Here is a 21,524-nt window from a genome sequence, read left to right as displayed (position 1 = left end):
ACACATATCAGTTATTTTGTTGAAAAATTGATTTTGGTTACTGGTGTGTAGCAATTACTGATCCGTCCTGCAGGACATGAATCGAAACAGTTTGAGCCTCTGTTAGCAGATAAAGTCATGAGAACATATTTTCAGCACCAGAACAACTAGTTCAAAAAGCCTCTCAGATCATCTGACTTCTTAGCAGAAGCAACTCTCTGTTCTTCTGTACAGACTCGAAGGGTTAAATCATATACATTAACCAGCTCATGTTTGTGCGCATGTAAAGAACACACAGTTCCATAGATTATCATGTCATGCGCTTCATGCAACCGTTTAACCTTTACCAAGAGGTCAAGCTGTGTTTGAAGATGCTTCCTTGTGCTGATGGGGCACATTTTTCCAAATATTACCTTGACCCGGGACATGGGACCTGTTTTCTCTCTGGGTCAAAGCGGGTCATAAACTAAACTAAGCATATTTGCTGTTGGTTCACATTGCAGGAACATGGGTTAAACCTACAGATGGGTTAAATTGATCCATTTCTGTCCTTATTTGTGTATATGTGCGTGTGTGTGTGTTTGCATATTTTCTGAATTGGTCCGTATCGGTAGATAATATCAGCCTTAATATTGTTCTATGCCATGTTTCAGAAGTATTGTAATTTTAATATTTCAATGTTTGTGAAACGCTTTTTCTTCGTTTTACAGAAAGACTGTATGACAGCATAAGTGAACTTAAAGGTATTTTTTTTCCTTTGGCCGTTAAAGAATAACTAAATGGAGTTCTCCATATGTTCATGACCTCAGTCACGTATGTCGACATGATTCCTGTCCTTATTTGTCCTCGTCCTTCTAGGAGGAGAAGTTAACAACACTCAAACATTCAAGTGATAATGCAAACCTAACCTTAACCCCAGTGAAGAGGGCCGGTCAGGGTTTGTTCCCTCTCTTTGCGCAGGCATTCTGGGTGAACGACCCTGCATTATTGACTACAGTACAAAAGGTACAGTTATTTATAATATGATGTTAAAGATTTATGACATAGCAATATATGTATCAGTTACTACTAAACATTATGTTTTCCATACATTATATTTGTAGTTCAACAAAAACTAGATTTACAATACCAGTCAAAAGTTTGCAATAATTAAAAAAAAAATTTAATGTTTTTGAAAAAGAAAATTCTTCTGCTCTCCAAGGCTGCATTTATTTGATCAAAAATACAGTAAAAATTGTGAAATATTATTCCAATGTAAATCAGCTGTTTTCTATGTGAATATATAGTAAAGTGTAATTTATTCCTGTGATTTTCAGCATCATTACTCCAGTCTTCAGTGTCACATGATCCTTCAGAAATCATTCTAATATGATGATTTGCTGCTCAAGAAACATTTATGATTATTATCAGTGTTGAAAATATAAAGGAACATAAGCGCCGAACAATAAGTAGAAACTTTTCCATTGATCCAGTGGGAAACCCGTTCTCTCCTGCCCTGATATTTATAATCCCAGCTTTGCATATGTAGGGCACTGCGAATAACAGCCTGAAAACTAACAGAGCACAAGTTTAAAATGACTTTGATTTCACTCGTGATGCTGAAGGGATAAACGCAGGTTGTTAAAACAGAGATGACAGGAGCGGTCGGGGAGATTTGATGGAAATTGTGCTGCTAATGAGAATCAGGAATGATTTCGGATGGAGGAAGATGGAGAATGCAAAATGAAAATCACACATAAAGTTCATATGAGAAGCTTGCACCTAGCATCCGTATAGTAATGCACTACAACCATAGCAGATAATAAATATTTATAAATATTTTGAATTAGGTTTTGTTTTTATACAATTTTGTTTTAAATTTTTTTATATTACTTTTTAGGTTTAATTTATTTTATTAAGTTTAGTTTGGTTCAGATATAGTTTTTATTTATTTGCAGTTATTTGCAATTTTAGTGCTTAAATATTTTATTAGTTGCTAAAGCAACATTTCTAAAATTAGTTTTTTATTACTATTTTTATTTCCGTTTTAGTTTGTTACATTTTTTTTTTTTTCACTTAGTAATTTTAGTGCATAAACAAAACTTATTTCAAATTTTCACTATTTCATTAATTTTTATATTTTATTTTTATTTCAGCTTTATTTTGATTAACAAAAGATGTTTTTAATATTTTAATAGTTTTAGTTAGAAATAACCTTGCCACTCGCATATCATTTAGTGCTGTCAAATCGATTAATCGCTTCTAACAAAAAAAGTTGGTGCTGATCCAAAGAGAGCCGCTGTCATGAATAGATATGAAACAGATTCACAAAGTCTTTTCAACCACACAGTATCATTATTTCTGTCTTACAATCATTCAGATGATCACAGAAGTACTGAGATAAAAGTTTATAGTTCAGATATAAACACTGATGTCTACAGTAGAGATCAAAATAGAGTAAATCACCTTCTGAAAGTAACTTGACACTTCAAATAAAGATTGTATCAATTACATTTTTATGACAAGTCACTTAAAAATGTGTCATTGAATCATTCACTCAAGAGATTCATTTAAAAATGCTGATTCATCCAGTAATAAAACAAGTGAAGTCTTTATGAGTGAGTCATTGAATCATTCATTCAAAAGATTTGTTCAAAATGCTGATTCATCCAGTAATGAAACAAGTGAAGTCTTTATGAGTGAGTCATTGAATCATTCACTCAAGAGATTCGTTCAAAATGCTGATTCATCCAGTAATGAAACAAGTGAAGTCTTTATGAGTGAGTCATTGAATCATTCACTCAAGAGATTCGTTCAAAATGCTGATTCATCCAGCAACAAAACAAGTGCAGTCTTTATGAGTGAGTCATTGAATCATTCATTCAAAAGATTTGTTCAAAAACACAAATTCATCCAGTAATGAAACAAGTGAAGTCTTTATGAGTGAGTCATTGAATCATTCATTCAAGAGATTCGTTCAAAAACACTGATTAATCCAGTAATGAAACAAGTGCAGTCTTTATGAGTGAGTCATTGAATCATTCACTCAAACAGTTTTTTTAATAATTAATTCTAATTAAACATTTTAAATAGACTATAGCAATTAACATTTTGTCAGAACCTCTTGTAAATTTCACGTTTAGTTGTTCAGAATCGTGCAGCTCTACTATATATATGACACAAGTCTGTTATGTACGATGATTTTCATGTAAAGCAGTTTTTTCATGCTATAAAAATAGAGCACTTCTAATATGTCAGCAAATGTTAAAGCACTTGTTAAGTGATGGTCATATTCCCTAAATTCTAAACTTCTAAGCTTTAAAGACACTAAACTATGTACACAATTTTTTTGGCCTAATAAATTAGATTTATATAACCCTTTTGCTGCGTGTTACATAAACAGGTACTATATACACACAATATACATAGACTTAAAATGTAAAAACTTAAATATCCTGGAAACAGCAGCCAATCAGTTGTTTTAATTGTCACATTTGAATTCAGCACATTTTATCTCTGAAGCATAAGATCAGTGTAATCTGTCTAAATGTGTTTTCACATAATCCTAATAGGTGCCACACATTCTGATGTTTTTGCAGGTTTGAAAATGCTTGAAAATGTATAATCTGAGAAAAGCGATCGTAAGACAACCCTCGGTTGTTTCGTCACCATGGGAACGGCTAAAATGATTATCCACAAGAGCCGGTTTGGCTGTTGCTGAGCTTCAAATGCAGAATTTCAGTGAAAGCTCACTGCGGCAGCTGAATATTCTATTTTATTATAGAGATGCGAGACATCCACAAGGGATTACACAACAACGACAGGACTAGGCTACTAGTTTATATAAGAAGAAAATATCATTTATTTATTACTCTAACATTTAGTACATTAACGTGAAACAGCATTAAAGAACAAAATAACCACACACTGCATGATAAAAATGTAATAAAATCAAAAAATAAAATAAATAAAAATGCAATGAAATTAATTAAATTAAAAATACTGATAATTTTTGCCCTTTTTGGAGTTTAAGAAAGTAAATAGGATCTATTTTAATTTCATGCTGACTGATGAGGATGAGAGCGATGTTGTCGTTTTCTAATGCTTTCTTTCTCTTTTCAGCACACGTTGATTCACCTCAAATGAAGCGAGAGCCGGCGGGCGATCAGATGAAGGGAAAGTGAATATTGCGCCACATGTAGGGGAACAGCCAAAACCTGTGTGTGTGAAGAGCAAACCCACGCTTGTTCAAACATCAATATTAATGTATGGAAAGGAGAGAACATGGAAAAGGAGGCAGCTCTGGGAATACAGTCTCGGCTGCGCTTGTGCGTTTGGAAACGAACGTTTCACCCGAGCCGAAATATAGATGATATATGTTAGTCTTGTTTTCCCCGGGCGCTTGTGTGCAGGACGCATCCAGATCTGGTCTGATCCAGGTTTGTTCTCCTCAGCGTTGTCCTCAGCTGAACTCGGGCAGCCTGTCAGACGGAGGAGGGGGTTTCAGGAGGAGCAGGAAACCGCGCGGCACGGAAGGATGGAGGGAGGCACTACGCTTCACCCAGCGTGGGGTTGCTTATCTGTGGCCGACTGAGCGCCAGCGCCTCCCTGCTGAGAAACCCTGGAGACAGAGGCCTTTCTGTGTCTGAACTGATACAGAGGAAATCAATCAGGTAAACAACAGAATGTGTGTGTATAAATATTCAGTAAGGACACATTAAATTGATCAGCAAAGACATTTATAATGTTACAAATGATTCTATTTCAAATCAATGCTGTTCTTTTGAACTTTTTGATTCATCAAAGAATCCTGAAAAATAAAATGTATGACAGTTTTCAACATTGATAATAATCATAAATGTTTCTTGAGCATCAAATCATCCTATCAGAACGATTTCTGAAGGATCATGTGACACTGAAGACTGGAGTAATGATGCTGAAAATTCAGCTTTGATCACAGGAATAAATTACACTTTACTATATATTCACATAGAAAACAGCTGTTTTACATTGGAATAATATTTCACAATTTTTACTGTATTTTTGATCAAATAAATGCTGAGCAGAAGAGACTTTATTCAAAAACATTACAAAATCTGACCAACCCCAAATGAGGATTATTATCATTGAATATAATATAATAATATATATATATATATATATGTGTGTGTGAAAAACTGAAAAACTGAAAAAATAAAATAAAATCTAATACAAAATATGAACAAAAACTATATTAGTATACTAAAATAACACTGATATATGTTTAAACTTTCATTGAGACGTTTAGCAGAATGTTCACACTGTTCCGAGCTGCCTGGACGTCCGAGGAAATCAATCATACAGGTATGGAATGAAACGAGGACAGTATTGTAATTTTCCCCTTCAGTTTGCGCTGATGATTGTTACACCTCGTTTTCAGAGTAATCTGAAAATGTAATCTGTCATTTCCTCCTCTCTCCCTCCGTTTCTGTCTACAGAGAGTGTAACCTCAGACTCTATACCGATGGCCCCTCGTACCTGACGTTGAAAATATTTCCCATCTGTTTTGTGTTACTGCCCATGTCCCATAGATTCACTGGATCACATATTAAATACTAAAATACTTCTCTTGAGACTCAGATGTGACCGACAGTCGAGAGTCTCCTCCGAATTACCCTCGTCAGCAGCACTGCTAAAACAAACACAAGCACTAGTTTGTGTTCTGATGAGTTTCACCTTACTTTAACTTACAGTTCTCTGATTTTCATCTCTTAGCAAAGAATGGAATTAATTCAGCAAACAGTGGAATGCATGTGAGAATATTTCAAAATGATATAAATTAAAGCAGTGTTCAATTAGCGCTGTTTTTATTAACATGCTCAAGATTTTAAGTATCATGAGTGTGGTGTTGAACACTTCCATTCTTTTGCATTAATCTACCTTTTTTATACACTATAAAAAATCTTGGGTTATTTTTTCTACCCAAGTCTTGGGTTGAGCCTTTTGGGTTATCTTTTTTGGGTTATTTTTCCAGTGTTTGTGTTACTCAGATCCTGGGTCAGACGTAACAACCCAGCGTTTGGGTAGTTTTTGTGTTACACAGATCCTGGGTCAGACGTAACAACCCAGCGTTTGGGTAGTTTTTGTGTTACTCAGATCCTGGGTCAGACGTAACAACCCAGCGTTTGGGTAGTTTTTGTGTTACTCAGATCCTGGGTCAGACGTAACAACCCAGCGTTTGGGTAGTTTTTGTGTTACTCAGATCCTGGGTCAGACGTAACAACCCAGCGTTTGGGTAGTTTTTGTGTTACACAGATCCTGGGTCGGACGTAACAACCCGGCGTTTGGGTAGTTTTTGTGTTACACAGATCCTGGGTCGGACGTAACAACCCGGCGTTTGAGTAGTTTTTGTGTTACACAGATCCTGGGTCAGATGTAACAACCCAGCGTTTGGGTAGTTTTTGTGTTACACAGATCCTGGGTCAGACGTAACAACCCAGCGTTTGGGTAGTTTTTGTGTTACACAGATCCTGGGTCAGACGTAACAACCCAGCGTTTGGGTAGTTTTTGTGTTACACAGATCCTGGGTCAGATGTAACAACCCAGCGTTTGGGTAGTTTTTGTGTTACACAGATCCTGGGTCGGACGTAACAACCCAGCGTTTGAGTAGTTTTTGTGTTACTCAGATCCTGGGTCAGATGTAACAACCCAGCGTTTGGGTAGTTTTTGTGTTACACAGATCCTGGGTCAGACGTAACAACCCAGCGTTTGGGTAGTTTTTGTGTTACTCAGATCCTGGGTCAGACGTAACAACCCAGCGTTTGGGTAGTTTTTGTGTTACACAGATCCTGGGTCAGACGTAACAACCCAGCGTTTGGGTAGTTTTTGTGTTACTCAGATCCTGGGTCAGACGTAACAACCCAGCGTTTGGGTAGTTTTTGTGTTACTCAGATCCTGGGTCGGACGTAACAACCCGGCGTTTGGGTAGTTTTTGTGTTACCCAGATCCTGGGTCGGACGTAACAACCCGGCGTTTGGGTAGTTTTTGTGTTACCCAGATCCTGGGTCGGACGTAACAACCCGGCGTTTGAGTAGTTTTTGTGTTACCCAGATCCTGGGTCAGACGTAACAACCCAGCGTTTGGGTAGTTTTTGTGTTACACAGATCCTGGGTCGGACGTAACAACCCAGCGTTTGGGTAGTTTTTGTGTTACACAGATCCTGGGTCGGACGTAACAACCCGGCGTTTGAGTAGTTTTTGTGTTACACAGATCCTGGGTCGGACGTAACAACCCGGCGTTTGAGTAGTTTTTGTGTTACACAGATCCTGGGTCAGACGTAACAACCCAGCGTTTGGGTAGTTTTTGTGTTACCCAGATCCTGGGTCAGACGTAACAACCCAGCGTTTGGGTAGTTTTTGTGTTACACAGATCCTGGGTCAGACGTAACAACCCGGCGTTTGAGTAGTTTTTGTGTTACACAGATCCTGGGTCGGACGTAACAACCCAGCGTTTGGGTAGTTTTTGTGTTACACAGATCCTGGGTCAGACGTAACAACCCAGCGTTTGGGTCGATTTTGTGTTACACAGATCCTGGGTCAGACGTAACAACCCAGCGTTTGGGTAGTTTTTGTGTTACACAGATCCTGGGTCAGACGTAACAACCCAGCGTTTGGGTAGTTTTTGTGTTACTTATTTTATTGTATTATCTTATTTTATTTTTCAGGATTCTTTGATGAATAGAAAGTTCAAAAGAACAGCATTTATTTGAAATAGAATCTTTTGTAACATTATAAATGTCTTTACTGTAACTTTTGATCAATTTAATGCATCCTTGATGAATATAAGTATCAATTTATAAAAAAAAAAAAGTATTCAAAACAACCAGAAAAGTCTGATATTATCTACAAAATAAAGCATGTGAAGCGATTAGACCTGTATTAACTGCTGAAAATTGTATAACAATTTATATGTAAATACATGTAGATGAATGTGTAATAATTGTGCATCATGTTCTCGTCTATAGTTCACATTATTCTCCAGGCTGAATGAGTCGAGTGGTTTCAAATCACATCCTTAATAAACCCGAGCTTCGCCCAAGCAAACGTGAATGTGCTTTGTGCTGAAGGTTGTGAAGTGCAGTCAAGTTCTGCCAAGTTCAAACCTCACCACTGAATTTTAATTACACCATTCGCAGTCATTTTAATCCGCTCTTAAACAGCCTTTATTTACAGACCTATTAAAACTATTATTAGTCTTAATGTAAGACTGCAGAAGAATGCTTTTCACTGAGCAGTCACTCAAAAGCATTGCAACAGGGTATTTTTATGGATTCGAAAATGAATGCATGAGAATAACTCAGGAGTAAATTGGGCTTGTTTGTTTGCAGACCAGGTTCTTTAGATGTTTGCATAATTGCACACTGTTTTGTTACATAAGGAGGCGGGAGGCTGAAAGACACGCCGGGTTTAATTATGAGAGAAACAGAACAAAGGAAACATTGAGGTGTTATTGTTGATACTCAGAACAAGTTACTAATTCCTAGAACTTCCATTTCAAGATCCCGGGCAAAGCTACATGTACATGCATTTAATGTTTCACAGCTGTTTGTGCAGCAGATCTGACTAAAGCAAAGGTGATGCGGCACTTTTTGCATGTGGTCGTGATTGAGCACTTCTGAATGCATGAGACATTCATACCAGTGAACCAAATTGATTTCTTTGACTTTATCCTGTTTCAAGTTGTCACATTTTTTGCACATTTTACTTGTAGCAGTTTTTATCATAACTTTTCTTGCTCGAGTACATGTGCTCTGGTTGCACTTTACAATCATTTTTATTGAAATGATATAATTATGTTAGCTTGCAAAATGCTAGCAATGTGCTAAAACATGCTAATAATGTGTTAAAACATGCTAACATGGTAACAACATGCTATGTCATGTTAGCAATGTGCTAAAACATGCTAAGAAAATGCTATTTTATGCTAGCAATATGTTAAAACAGGCTAATTCATGCTACCGATTTGCTAAAACATGCTATTTCATGCTAGCAATGTTAAAACATGAAATCAAAATGCTATATCATGCTAGCAATGTGGTAAAACATGTTAGCAAATGTGCTAAAACATGTAAGCAACATGTTAAATCATGTTGCAATGTGTTCAAATATGCTAATTAATGTTAGCAATGTTAAAAAATAGCTAATTCATGTCAACAACGTGATAAAACATGCTAACAACATGCTATTTAATGCTAGCAATGTCTTAAAACTTGCTAATTTATGCTATCGACATTTTAAAACATGTTAACAATGTGTTAGAACATGGCATCAACATGCTATATCATGCTAGCAATGTGTTAATTCTTGGTAGCAATGTAGTAAAACATGTTAAAACATGTTATCAACATGCTAAATCATGTTACAATGTGTTAAAACATGCTAATTAATGTTAACAATGTTAAAAAAAAGCTAATTCATGCTATATTATATTAATTAATGGTATATCATGCTATGTTATATTAGCAACATGCTAATTTGGGTTAGCAACATACTAAAACATGCTAGCAATGTGTTCATTCATGCTATCAACATGCTAATTCAGGCTAGCAATGTACAAAATCATGCTATCAATGTGCTAATTCATGGTAGAAACATGTAAACTACTTGTTAAATCATGTTAGCAATGTGTTAATTCATGTTAGAAAAATGCTAACAATGTTATGTTATCAACATGTTCACATGTTATAGTATTGTGCTAATAAATAATAATAAACATAAACATGATAGCAACATGTTAAAACAGATGTCATTGTTCTATCTATGTATCTATCTCTGTCTATGTTTATCTATCTGTTTTTCTGATAGACCGTATTGCCTTCAAAACCTTTAAGCTTTAAAATTGCTTTAAACTTCAAACTACTTCAAACTGAAAACTTTCGAACTTCAAGCTTTTAAAACTTCTTCAAACTTTCTGGTCAGGCTTTTTAAAGCCAACATTGTCATAGTTACTATTTACACTTCTAGCTGAATGCAAACTGCTAATAAAGATAAATGTAATTAAAGAGCAAACAGCTTTGCAATGAATACAAATGCATGCAATATTTCTCAAAATGAATGTAAAATGATCTAATTGTCTTCTTTTTTTTTTCTTTGGGATTTACTGGGTGGAATTTTGAATGGTTTAGCTCTAGAGATTTAGATTTTATGCCTGTCGGTTTCCCACCCTCAATTCAACAAAAGCTACTTTCACAAGCAGCTATTGCTTTACAAGTAAGTCCAGTGGAAACATAATGCCCATTATGACACAAACACTAGTAAAGTTCACCAAAACTTTTCATGTGACAGCTTATCAAGACAGAGTCAGGTGTGTTACCTGCAGCTGTCACTAGATGGAGCCATTAACCAGCAGATGATAGATAATAAAAGTAAGTAGATGTGGATAGTGACATGAGATGGAAAGAACAGCATTTGTCTTTTCTAAATTATTAGTATGTAGTGTAGTGTGCTGTAATGTGGAGTTTGTTTATTATTTGTTTTATTTATTAGTAGGTCTGTTAGTCCTGTTGTTCATGTTTACTAGATAGAGAAACCTTTAATAACAAACAGTGATTTCTAAGCCAATATTTAATTTCTAAACTCTGCTCAGACCTTCAGACTGATCTGACTCGGGTTGCTGTATCTTTTCTAACTGATCAGACTTACAGTTGTCATAAAACAGGTGATCAAAACTATGAAAAATCCTACAGACTTTCATAGAGGGGATCAAAACTTATACATTAACTAAAGAGTATTTAGAGGGATAGTTCACCCAAAAATTAAACTTGTATGAGTTTCTTTCTTCTGCTGAACACAAACAAATATATTTTGAAGAATGTTTGTAACCAAACAGTTGATGGACCCCATTGACTTCCATGGGAAAAAAATACTATGAAAGTCAATGGGGCTCATCATCTGCTTGAATACTCATATTCTTCAAAATAGTAAATTATGACAGAATTTCCATTTTGGGGTGAACTGTCCCTTTAAGCTTCATCCACCAAGTATGTATCACTAGCAAATAGCTAGGAAATGTTAGCAACATACTAATTTATGCTAGCATTGTGTAAAAACATGTTAGCGAAATGTTAATTTATGTTTGCAATGTGTTAAAATCTGTTAGCAACATGCTCAATCATGTTAACAGTATGTTAAAAACATGTTAACATGCTCAATCATGTTAGCAATATGTTAAAAACATGTTAGCAATGTGCTAATTCATGTTAGTAACATGTTAATTTATGTTAACAATGTGTTAAAACATGCTAGCAAAATAATTTATGCTAGCAGTGTTAAAACATGTTAACAAAATGTTCATTTATGCAAGCAACATGCTAATTTATGTTAACAATGTGCTAAAACATGCTAGCAACATGCTAGTAATGTTAGCAATGTGTTAAAACACGTTAGCAAACATGCTCAATCATGTTAGCAATATGTTAAAAACATGTTAGCAGTGTGCTAATTCATGTTAGTAACATGTTAATTCATGTTAACAATGTGTTAAAACATGCTAGCAACATGCTAATTTATGCTGGCAGTGTTAAAACATGTTAACAAAATGTTCATTTATGTTAGCAGTGTGTTAAAGTATGCAAGCAACATGCTAATTCATGTTAACAAGGTGTTAAAACATGCTAACATTAATTAACATGTTAGAATGATAAATGAACATGCATAAATGAACATTTTGTTAACATGTTTTAACACTGCTAGCATAAAATAACATAAATTAGCATGTTGCTAGCATGTTTTAACACATTGTTAACATGTTAATTCATGTTAACAATGTGTTAAAAAATGATAGCAACATGCTAATTTATGTTAGCAGTGTTACAACATGTTAACAAAATGTTTAAAGTATGCAAGCAACATGCTAATTCATGTTAACAATGTGCTAAAACATGCTAGCAACATGTTAATTAATGTTAGCAATATTAAAACACATTAGCAAACATGCTCAATCATGTTAGCAATATGCTAAAAACATGTTAACATGGTAATTCATGTTAAAACATGTTAGCAGCATGTTATTTTTTTCTAGCAATGTGTTAAAAAATGCTACAAACATGTTAATTCATGTTAGCAACATTAAAAATGGTAACAACATGTTAAATCATGTCCAGAGATAACATGCTCAATCATGTTAGCAATGTGTTAAAACATGTTAACGTGCTAATTCATGCTAGCAACGTGCTAATTCATTTCGGCAATGTGCTACAACATGCTGTCTACATGTCATGGTGCGTTCAAGTCCTCCTGGGAAGTTCGTATTTACGAGGTGGGAAGTCGTGTTTACGACGGTAGGTGTGTTCAAGTCACTTTCGTCGGAGTAAGATGGTGGTGTGCCTTCTCTAAATTAATTATACAAAAAACACTTCTACTTCTAGAAAATGTAGAGCAAAGAATGTGCATTGGTTGTATGTTGCTTTTTTATGTTTTTAATTAATTTATGAAGCCATTGTAAACTTTATCGTTACATATTTTATTATTATATTATGATGCTATCGTATTTTTTGCTGGGAATTAGCTTACTTCGTTGTAAATAGAAAAGCCTGACAATGTCACTGTTAAATACCTATAAGTATTGTGGTATTTCGCCATGTTTCTCACTGACACGCCCCCAACTCGTACAGATCGGGGCTTAAAGAAAATCCCGAGTTCCCCAGTCATATTTACGACATTGTGGTGGCGTTCATGTGCGTTCAGCTTGTAAATACGATCTTTCCGACATGACTTGAACGCACCATCAAAACATGCTAGCAAAGTGCTAATTCATGCGAGCAACAAAATAAAAAATGTTAACAATGAGTTAAAACATGTTAGATGCATGCTAACACATGCTAACAACATGCTAGGAAGCTTATAACACTTTCAGACAAGGCTTTGTCAAGCCAACATAAAAGTTCGTCCCAACGAACTTTACTTTTTTACATTTAAATTATTGCATTATTTGCATGAACATCATTAGTCATTAAACTATGTGTAACCATTAAAACATTTGAAGTCATTAAAGTATGTCTGTGTATGACGTGTGATATATGTGTAATCTTGCCTTGGCCTTTATAGAATTTATTATTTCAATATTTGGATATGGCTGGTTTAGGATTATCTAAAATGAGAAACAAGCCTGAAAGCAACTTAAAAAAATATATATGTTTATTTAAATAATGTAAAATTTTATTGTATATTTCCACTGATAGTTTAATAATGGAAAAGTAGAGCATGAATATCAAATAAGAAGAACATACTCAGGTTTTGAAGCAGGTTTAGTTTCTTCTCCAGTGTGTTTGCAGGTACAAATGAATGAGTGAAACGCATCTTTAACACTCACTGACACAGGATCAGTTATTAATCCATCACTCATATAGTCCAACACAGAGATATTCATCCTCAGTCATTCATTATGAAGCAAGACACATTCAGTATCAGAGAGGAAAGTGCAGATTAAGGGCTGGTACTAAAGGTAGACATGGTGATTCTGGATGGATGTAACAATTTTGATTTTCTGTAATATTTTTAGAAAACATTCAAAACAATAGATAACAAAATGTACACACATTTTCATGACTAGTATTTAAGCTAGCAGCATTCAGTGGACATTATGCAAACTGCAAAATCAGTTTCATAATGCATCGATTTTTTTTTTCCACCACAAAAAGAAAAAAATGAGAATTTTTTTTAAATGTATAAACAGAAGTGGGCTTCGCAATTCATAGACCCGTTTCAAAGAAACAGTTGGAGGCCCCAATATGAGGGAAAAAGACAAAAACATTAATGCAACGCGACTGCAATTATCTCTGCATTATTTAACAAAGTTATCTCATATTTTACTCGAAATAGACTTACTTATAAACGCATTCTATCTCTTTAACCATAATGAAACGATACTTTTAAATATGAAACTAAACCACCAGTTGGTGGCAGCAAATCACTTAGTGAGTCATTGAATCATTCAGTCAAACGATTCCTGCAAAATGGCTGATTCATTCAGGGCAAGCAAGTGACTGACCCTGCGTTCCATTCGGAAGGGCTCATCCCTATGCCCTAATCCCTTCAAAGGGTTTACCCTGCGGAGTGAGAGCGTCGAAGGGATGAAGGGTGTAGGGGTCTGAAAAAACTCTTTTTTTGGAACGCATACGAGACAATCAAGGAGGAGTAGATTGTGCAAGCTGTGCCTTTTGTTTAACGTTAGTTTATTTATTTTTGGTTTATCGCACCATATTGTATATTGCGTCTATGTATTTGAAACATTTGAATGGACTGATAAAGGGAGCTGTAAAGTATTTTTGGTGAAGTGCAATGTCGTTTTGACCATAATAATGTACCAAATCTAACTCGTATAAATATTACAGTAGTATAGAAAAATACTATACATACATTTATAGGTTAAATCGAACTCCGAGCCTCCTGTACCCATTCTGTGACATCAAACAACTTCCCTGTGCAAAGGATCATGGGGACCCGAAGTGTCCATCAGTTGTACCCTTCAAAACCCTTAACTCCGAAGGGCCCTTTGAAGTGGCCAGTTTTGAGCACTTCGGTTTGGAACGACCCTTCAATATGGCGGCCATGATTGTTTTCACTCCGAAGTGCCTTCAGAGGGCGATATATCCCGTTTGGAACGCGCCACGAGTGAGTCGTTGAATCATTCATTAGAATGATTCATTCATAAATGAGTTGGCTCTTTTGTGGATTTGTTTGGATTTATTTTCATTGGCGAAATAGAGCAAAAACTCAATATTCTGAGTCTAAAATGTGAGTCACTTAAGTCAATGTTTATTGAACTGTTGTATAGAATAGATATCACATTTACAATTGTGCTGATATTCGGGAAATACAGTATACTCTTGCTTGTGCGTTGTTACTAGCTCCTTTATAAATATTAAAAACAAGAACTTGCACAGAGACATTTTTTTCCCCCTTATCTCGAATTTTAGGGGTGTTTTGTATTAATTTTGGTGGCCTCGGCCGCTTCTGTGTATAAAGTCAGTACATATTACAGAGTATTTTAGAGTATAAAGTTAGTACATAATAATGTATCATGCAAAATATTTAAAATATTTTTTCTTTTGATTTTGGGGTGCACAATTTACCTCAATTTCTCATTATTATTGCTTCTTGAGTTCTGTCATTTTAATTACTCTCCATTAATGGTAAAAAGTCAGTCAGTCAATAATAATATATCTTATTTTTTTCTTTTGATTTTGGGGTAAAATATGAATGTTTTTGATTGTTTGTTTGCTTGTTTTTTTTCCTCTCATTGTTCTCATAATGCTATTACATTTACTCTTATTCTAATAAAGTAAAGTCCGTACAAAATAATATACTGTGCAAAATATCACATTTAACAAAAAAACATTCTCATTTCATGCAAAATATCTTATTTAAAGTAAAAAAAAAAATCTTTTTTTTTTATTTTGGGGTAGAATGTGTCACATTCTGGACTCATCGTCTGCATTAACCAGGCATGTTAAATACACATTGTAATACAATAAGACAATAACCAGAATAGATTACATTAACGGCGTGATCAGAAGTGCTTCCTCATCATGAGAGCTGATCCAGAGGTGCTGACCTGAGCACACGAACACTGACCTCGTACACCGCAAAAACCACCATGTTAACGGGAAACGCCCGCAAGCAGTTTATTCCCAGACTTTTGAAGAAAATCCCTGGACCTTCGTTCCGCACGGTCTCGGTGAGGCAGTGAACGAGTCCTCTGTATCTCTTCTCCTCTCGCACTCCGTCCATCTGCAGACGGGCTTTGATCACATCCATGGGCGTCCCGACGGACCAGCCGGCCATTCCTGCAACTCCACCGGCCAGCAGCACCGCGGCCCACTCTGTCAACATCGACACAAGACCTGACGTTATTACACGCATAACAGAAGCAATCATTTCATAAAGTATTAGATCGCAGAAAAATGCATGTTAACTCTATAAAGCCTGCTGTATCATTAAATACATTTCTAAGGCCTCAATGATTTGTTGATAAACCTGTTGCACTCAATCTCCTCCAGTCCTTTGATAGTTTAGACTGTTTTATCCAGTAAAAGTCTTTTATTATAATTGTACAAACGTATGAAATCACTCAGCATAGCGCTGAAACCCTATTGTAATTGTTAGGATTTTCAATGATCAGCATTCTGCCCTAAAAGTGATCGGGCAGAGCAAACCACAAGTCGTAGAGAAACTTTGAGGGTAGAACCCGTCACTTAGGCTTGCCCCAATTGACCTGACGGGGGCGCTACAGCGATAAAAAGTATGAAATCACTCACAACTCAGGCTCAAGTGTCTTATATCGTCGGAATCCTTCAAGTCAAACAAAACATTGTCACCACTGAATTTTTTCGAAAAATCTTCTTTTGCGCACTAGTCTTAGGTTTTTTGCCCGATCAGAACCAAACCAGAAAAATTCTCTGGAGTCTGATTGGCAATAAATATCAAAATAAAAAGTCACAATTTTGCTTCACGCTTGCAACGGGACGCCAAAATGTTCGAAGTGTGCAGGGCCACTTTTATTAAACCGGTCATCACTCTTGAACAGAATGAGATAACTTCACCAAACTCTGTACACCTGCGTATGGGCTTAGTCTGTGGTCGTGTGAAAAAGGACACCATGACTGGCCACTTGGTGGCGCTATAAAATGAAAAAATAGCTATAGCTATGCAACAGCCGATTGACTTGAAAACTGGCATCCGGTGTCTTTGTCCAAAGTTGTCTATAAGGACATTTGTGTATCTCGAAAAACACGGCCGCTGTCAGCCAATGAATTTTCAGCACCTATCGGACAAGGTTAACGTAGGCCGATTGGAACGAAACTCGCTGGGCGTTTTTGGCTCATGCCGTTAGAGACCCTAGAAGTCAGCTACCAGGGGGCGCCATCATGTTTTTCAGGTGCGTAAATGATTGTATATAACATGATTTTTCATACTACATAATAGAACTCCACATTCTGAACAACTTTGCCTCTAGGACCACTGCTGTCAGTCGAATCGTTCATTAAATATTGAAGATTATTTGAAAAACCTACTTTCTTGAACTAGTCATAGGTTTTTCGCTCAACCTCGATAAAATCACCACAGCACAATTCTCTGGACTCTATAGGTCAATAATTATCAAAAAAGAAAAATTTAGCTTTGGCATTTGGCTATCTATAACAGGGTTAATTAGAAAATGGGTGTGGCCATGTATGCCCAAAAGCCTATCATTCATAAACAAAAACTCAGAACTTCACGACATTTGGTGCGTCGATGCGGCATATGATTCTAAACAAGCATGCAAACTTTTATGGAGATCAGACCATAGGTGGCGCTATAACAGTTAAAAAGGTTCCAAAAACACAATATTTCTATGGTAAATTACCTGAAATTGCAAAAAAAAAGGTCTGATTTAGGTGTTTGCTATATAATATGTAATATCTTACAATTGTGCTTCGAGATCTTAAAGCATTTGAACCCTGATCATTTCTGCTATATTTTCAGCTCACCTGGCTCTTTCTGCCCTGCTGGAGTTAGTTGTGAACACAGCGTGTTGTACGTCAGGAAGTAGGTGGCGAATGACGGACCGTCCCTGAAGGCCAGAGGAAGAGCTCCTCTGTAAAGTCCTAAAACTCCCTCCTCTTTAGCGATGGTCAGCAGGCAGTGGATCGGGCCGCTGTATTTGGGTTTGCCATGACTGAATCCGCTGCTCTTGCGCTCGGTCTGACACTGAAGACGAACTTTCACAATGTCGCCAGGTGACATCACAGAGATCTGAGTAAGAACACGACATGTACACTAAATGTTCCCTAATATATCCGCTGATAGACGCCTGCTTTCAAATGCTCCCGTGTGTATCTGTGTAAGCGCTTGAAGAGAGTTAAAGATGTCTATTTGCAACATGTTTTTGAAGCATTGATTATTGTAGCCAATCACAGACATATCTGTTGAGCGCGTGAACACAGTGGCCAATCAGAGAATTTGCTCAACAGCGCTCAAAATGCTAGGGGGAAATGCTGGTATCGTCACATTTTTCAAATTTCAGTACTGTTTTGAGGCAGACTATTCAAGCTTGGTTTTAAATCATCATATATATTTGCTATTTTCCCCTTCATTTTCTGATCTGACAATGGTTTTTAATGGTGTAAAGAGCAAACCTGACCTGTGCCACGCCACCCGCCATGCCTGACAGGAAAATATCTAGCTTGGAGATGGGAGCGCCGATCCCGCGGAGCTGACCGAAACACTGCAGACAGTTCCGGTAAGTGCCGAACACCACAGAGGATGTCATGGATATAGTGGTGACAGGCAAAGCCATTCCCTTAAAGAAGCCATGAACCTGGAGAGATGAGAAATCAGTTATTATTAGCACTTGCAAATTGTAATAATAAGCAAGCAATTCATTTTAAGTGAGCAATACAGTAATTTTTAAACAATAGTTGAGTTAAATAAAACTACCCAGCAGGTTGGGCAAACATTTAACCCAACCACTGGGTTAAAACAACCCAATCGCCGTTTGTCCATTTTCAACCCAGCATTTTTTAGAGTGTAAAATAACTGCTTCAAAGGAATGATGTCATGGCCGGAGCACAAATGCTATAGGATGAGTTACGGTGTTTGAGAAGGTGCATGAAGCACTGAGCAATGTAAATTTCTCACCCCTTCTTTTTTGACGGTCGTTACGACGCACTGCCAGATTCCAGTGAACTGTTTCTGAGTTTGGATTCTGACCTGTGCAGGTGTGGAATGAACATACTCAAGGTCTGAAGGACATGCTATTACAGCAATAAGTATGCAAATCATAATTATTTATGTCTGAAGTTAAGAGCCAAACATTAAGTGTTCAATAATACAAGTAAAATAAGTTTACTTTCACAGTATCCAGTGGATAACCGACCGCCACTCCACATGCTCCTGTAAAACAACAGTGAATCAAACTGGATTGTTCAGTCTCCAGACATACCAATATCAATCGTTTGTATAAGTTTCCAATAATTGATGCAAAACAAGTTCTAAATAATACGTTTGGGAGGAGCTGCTGAAAAGAACCATCGTTAACCAAAGTTTCCCAGCCCTGTTCCTGGAAGCACATCAACATGTTCAAACTACTCATAACCAAACACACCTGATTCAACTCATCAGATCATTACTAGAGGTAGAAGACTTCAGATAGATGGGTTAGATAAGGAAGTCCATGGGTTCTTGACTCAATTTTAACCCCTTAACTGTCATTTCTGAGCATAGATGTGAAGACGCACTATCCAAACATTCATGAATGCCTTGGAATACTTAAAGTTGGTCTCGTTTTAAAGCACTTCAAAACATTAAAGTGTAAAAAAGGTTAAATTTACTGTTATACAAATCATACACTTTACAAAATAATTTTACTCTAAAAATGCTATAAAATAAAAGCCATATGTCTATCCAAATTTGAAGTTGATATCACAAAAATTGAAGTTCCTGTGAGATTTTGTTTAAGCGCAGTACCACAAATAGCCACTGGGTGATGCGTTTGACGTGTTCTCCTAACTTAATACAATTTTTTGTCACAATATCACTTCTATCACAAAACAGCCACCAAATAGTCTCAACGATATGTTCAAGATTAGGGAAAAAGTTGATTATAAAATAGTGTAGTAAATTTCGTAATGTAAAACGTGACACCGCCCACTAGGGGGAGGAGCCTGCTAAAAGGAATTTAAGTACCTTTTCCATGGTAAAGCAGTGCGATTTCACCGACAGTTAAGAACCCTTTATGCCAAAAAAGTTCCATATAAGGAGAAATGTCTTAAATGATTGCGTGATACTTACATGTTTAACGGGTTATTTCAATTTTTTCTAGCGATGAAGCTGTTTAATTCATACAATTTAATTACAATTTAAAAAAATTAATTCAAACAAAATTAATAAATTGGAATTAAATCCATAAATTGATCCCATGATGGAACCCCTAAAAGGTTCTAAAAGCGTCTGACGGACATCTAATTTGTGTTAAACATTAACATTTGTGTCTTAACCCAGTTTTAGAGGTTTTTGTCTCAAAGAAAGAAACCAAAATTGGAAAATATTTGGCAGTTTTTACACATGCGTGTAGTGATGGTGTAATAATAATTTCCCAGGTATTAAAGCCAAGCGAGTAGTCAAACTACTGAGCTGAGAATAGATTCACTAGTTTTAACTCATTCATTGCTGTATGCGTTATATTGCATCCAGGAAATGGTTAAATCGAAGCACTTTAAGTGTACAGAAACTCTCCACCTCTGTACATCCATTTCCAATGGTGCATTTTCAGTAAAACAATGCATATTTTTTAGGCAGCGGCTATTTACACTAAGTGAAAATAGCAGCATATTCTTAGCAATATGCTATTTACACTAAATGAAAATAGCAATAGATTCTATTTACACCATGTAAAAGTATCAGTTCTTTGCAATAAGAGTAAATAGTAATTAGATGCTATCTATACTTCATATTGGCAGATACTATTTGCACCTCAGTATTTTTGTACACTCATTCGCAGGTTATTTCCACTTTTAGAACATTATTTTCATTTTTATTGAAAATAAATGCGAGGTCGGCAAAAGGCGGATTCGAACCCGGGTCGCGATCGCGTTAACAGCCAGGTCTGCGAGCCTTACTCAATGTAGGCTTGTGTGCACCAACTTGCTTTTATGCTAAACAAATAAATAAACACTAAGTTGATTGTATGCAATATAGCCTACATTATCTCTATAGTCTCAAAAACAAACACCTAAAGCAGTTTAACATATATTCTCTCAAATCAGCAATTCTAATACTTATCTATCATGTAATTCAACCAGATTAGCTGACAAACAGACTTTAAATAAACTATAGCCTACCTCCAACTGATCCTGCAAGGAAGTCGGCGAAATGCATCGTCGCAACTGCTTTGACCTGCCTATGACATTATTATTGCTTCTGATAAATAATTGTATAATGCAACACTGACATAATCCCGTAAAGGTCGTGTGTGTTTTTGATCTGCGCAGACTAGTCCTTTTGTAACAGTCCCTCATTCTCACGTGGTTCCTCTGACAGATGCAGCTTCATTAAAAGCGATAATAAACAACGTGTTTTTATTGAAACGGTGCATGCATATTATACGCGATGTTCTTCAATTTTATTTGACTTTATAACTCGTTATTTTGTCATTTATATTCTGCGAGCTCATTTTCATAGCAGATGTTGTTTTGTTGCGCATTTTATGAATAAACCTTTATTTAATTAATTCGAATTAATTACAGACCGATACATTTAATCGCACACGCATTGCACCATTCGCTCTTGAACCATAGACAGCATAAACACATGCTGATGCAACGCGGAAGAGAAGTTACGAGTCCAATGAATCATTTTGACCTGATTCCTTTCGAAAGATTCTATTGAATCGAATCGCAAAGCGTTCGCAAATCACCGACCGAAGTGCGCCAGCTAATAAACTAACTATGATCTAGAAAATATAACGGCAACAGCAGTATTGTGTCAAATATTTATTTATCTAAAAAAAAGTTATTTATTTAGTAAAATTCTAAATGAATCGTTCGAGCA

The 21,524-nt window shown here is 36.1% G+C and overlaps 1 protein-coding gene and 1 long non-coding RNA gene across 4 annotated transcripts in view; one reads left to right on the top strand and one right to left on the bottom strand.

The window, feature by feature from the left end:
• Nucleotides 1-5,122, top strand: part of LOC127501978 (uncharacterized) — a 38,578-nt gene extending 33,456 nt beyond the window's left edge. The window contains exons 3-5 of the long non-coding RNA XR_007926744.1: nucleotides 690-722; nucleotides 838-984; nucleotides 4,081-5,122. This is a non-coding gene — a long non-coding RNA (uncharacterized LOC127501978). The remainder of the gene's footprint in view (nucleotides 1-689; nucleotides 723-837; nucleotides 985-4,080) is intronic.
• A 7,990-nt stretch (nucleotides 5,123-13,112) lies between these two features.
• On the bottom strand, nucleotides 13,113-21,358 carry slc25a47a (solute carrier family 25 member 47a). 3 transcript variants are annotated; one of them, XM_051874321.1, is made up of 6 exons: nucleotides 20,816-21,358; nucleotides 18,826-18,869; nucleotides 18,615-18,686; nucleotides 18,118-18,294; nucleotides 17,465-17,729; nucleotides 13,113-15,817 (listed from the first exon to the last, which is right to left on the bottom strand). In XM_051874321.1, exons 1-6 carry the CDS (start codon nucleotides 20,850-20,852, stop codon nucleotides 15,522-15,524), a joined length of 891 nt encoding a protein of 296 aa, XP_051730281.1. In that variant the 5' UTR covers nucleotides 20,853-21,358; the 3' UTR covers nucleotides 13,113-15,521. The 3 variants fall into 3 exon arrangements, with proteins under 3 accessions (XP_051730281.1, XP_051730279.1, XP_051730280.1); XM_051874319.1 differs by lacking the exon at nucleotides 20,816-21,358 and having other exon boundaries at nucleotides 18,826-20,808; XM_051874320.1 differs by lacking the exons at nucleotides 18,615-18,686; nucleotides 18,826-18,869 and having other exon boundaries at nucleotides 20,816-21,324.
• Between the last annotated feature and the right edge of the window lie 166 nt (nucleotides 21,359-21,524).

Source organism: Ctenopharyngodon idella, chromosome 20 (assembly GCF_019924925.1).
Source record: "Ctenopharyngodon idella isolate HZGC_01 chromosome 20, HZGC01, whole genome shotgun sequence".
Taxonomy (NCBI): Eukaryota; Metazoa; Chordata; class Actinopteri; order Cypriniformes; family Xenocyprididae; genus Ctenopharyngodon; species Ctenopharyngodon idella.
This window is presented reverse-complemented; position numbering and strand designations above follow the sequence as displayed.

What these genes read in the sequence shown, in the direction of transcription:
- slc25a47a (XM_051874319.1), bottom strand. Translation starts at nt 19,068, where the DNA reads ATGAGTAGTTTGAACATGTTGATGTGCTTCCAGGAACAGGGCTGGGAA. An exon ending in CGACCGTCAAAAAAGAAGGG is followed by an intron (nt 18,295 to 18,614) that starts GTGAGAAATTTA and finishes TCATCTCTCCAG; the next exon opens with GTTCATGGCTTCTTTAAGGG. An exon ending in TGGCGGGTGGCGTGGCACAG is followed by an intron (nt 17,730 to 18,117) that starts GTCAGGTTTGCT and finishes GTTCTTACTCAG; the next exon opens with ATCTCTGTGATGTCACCTGG.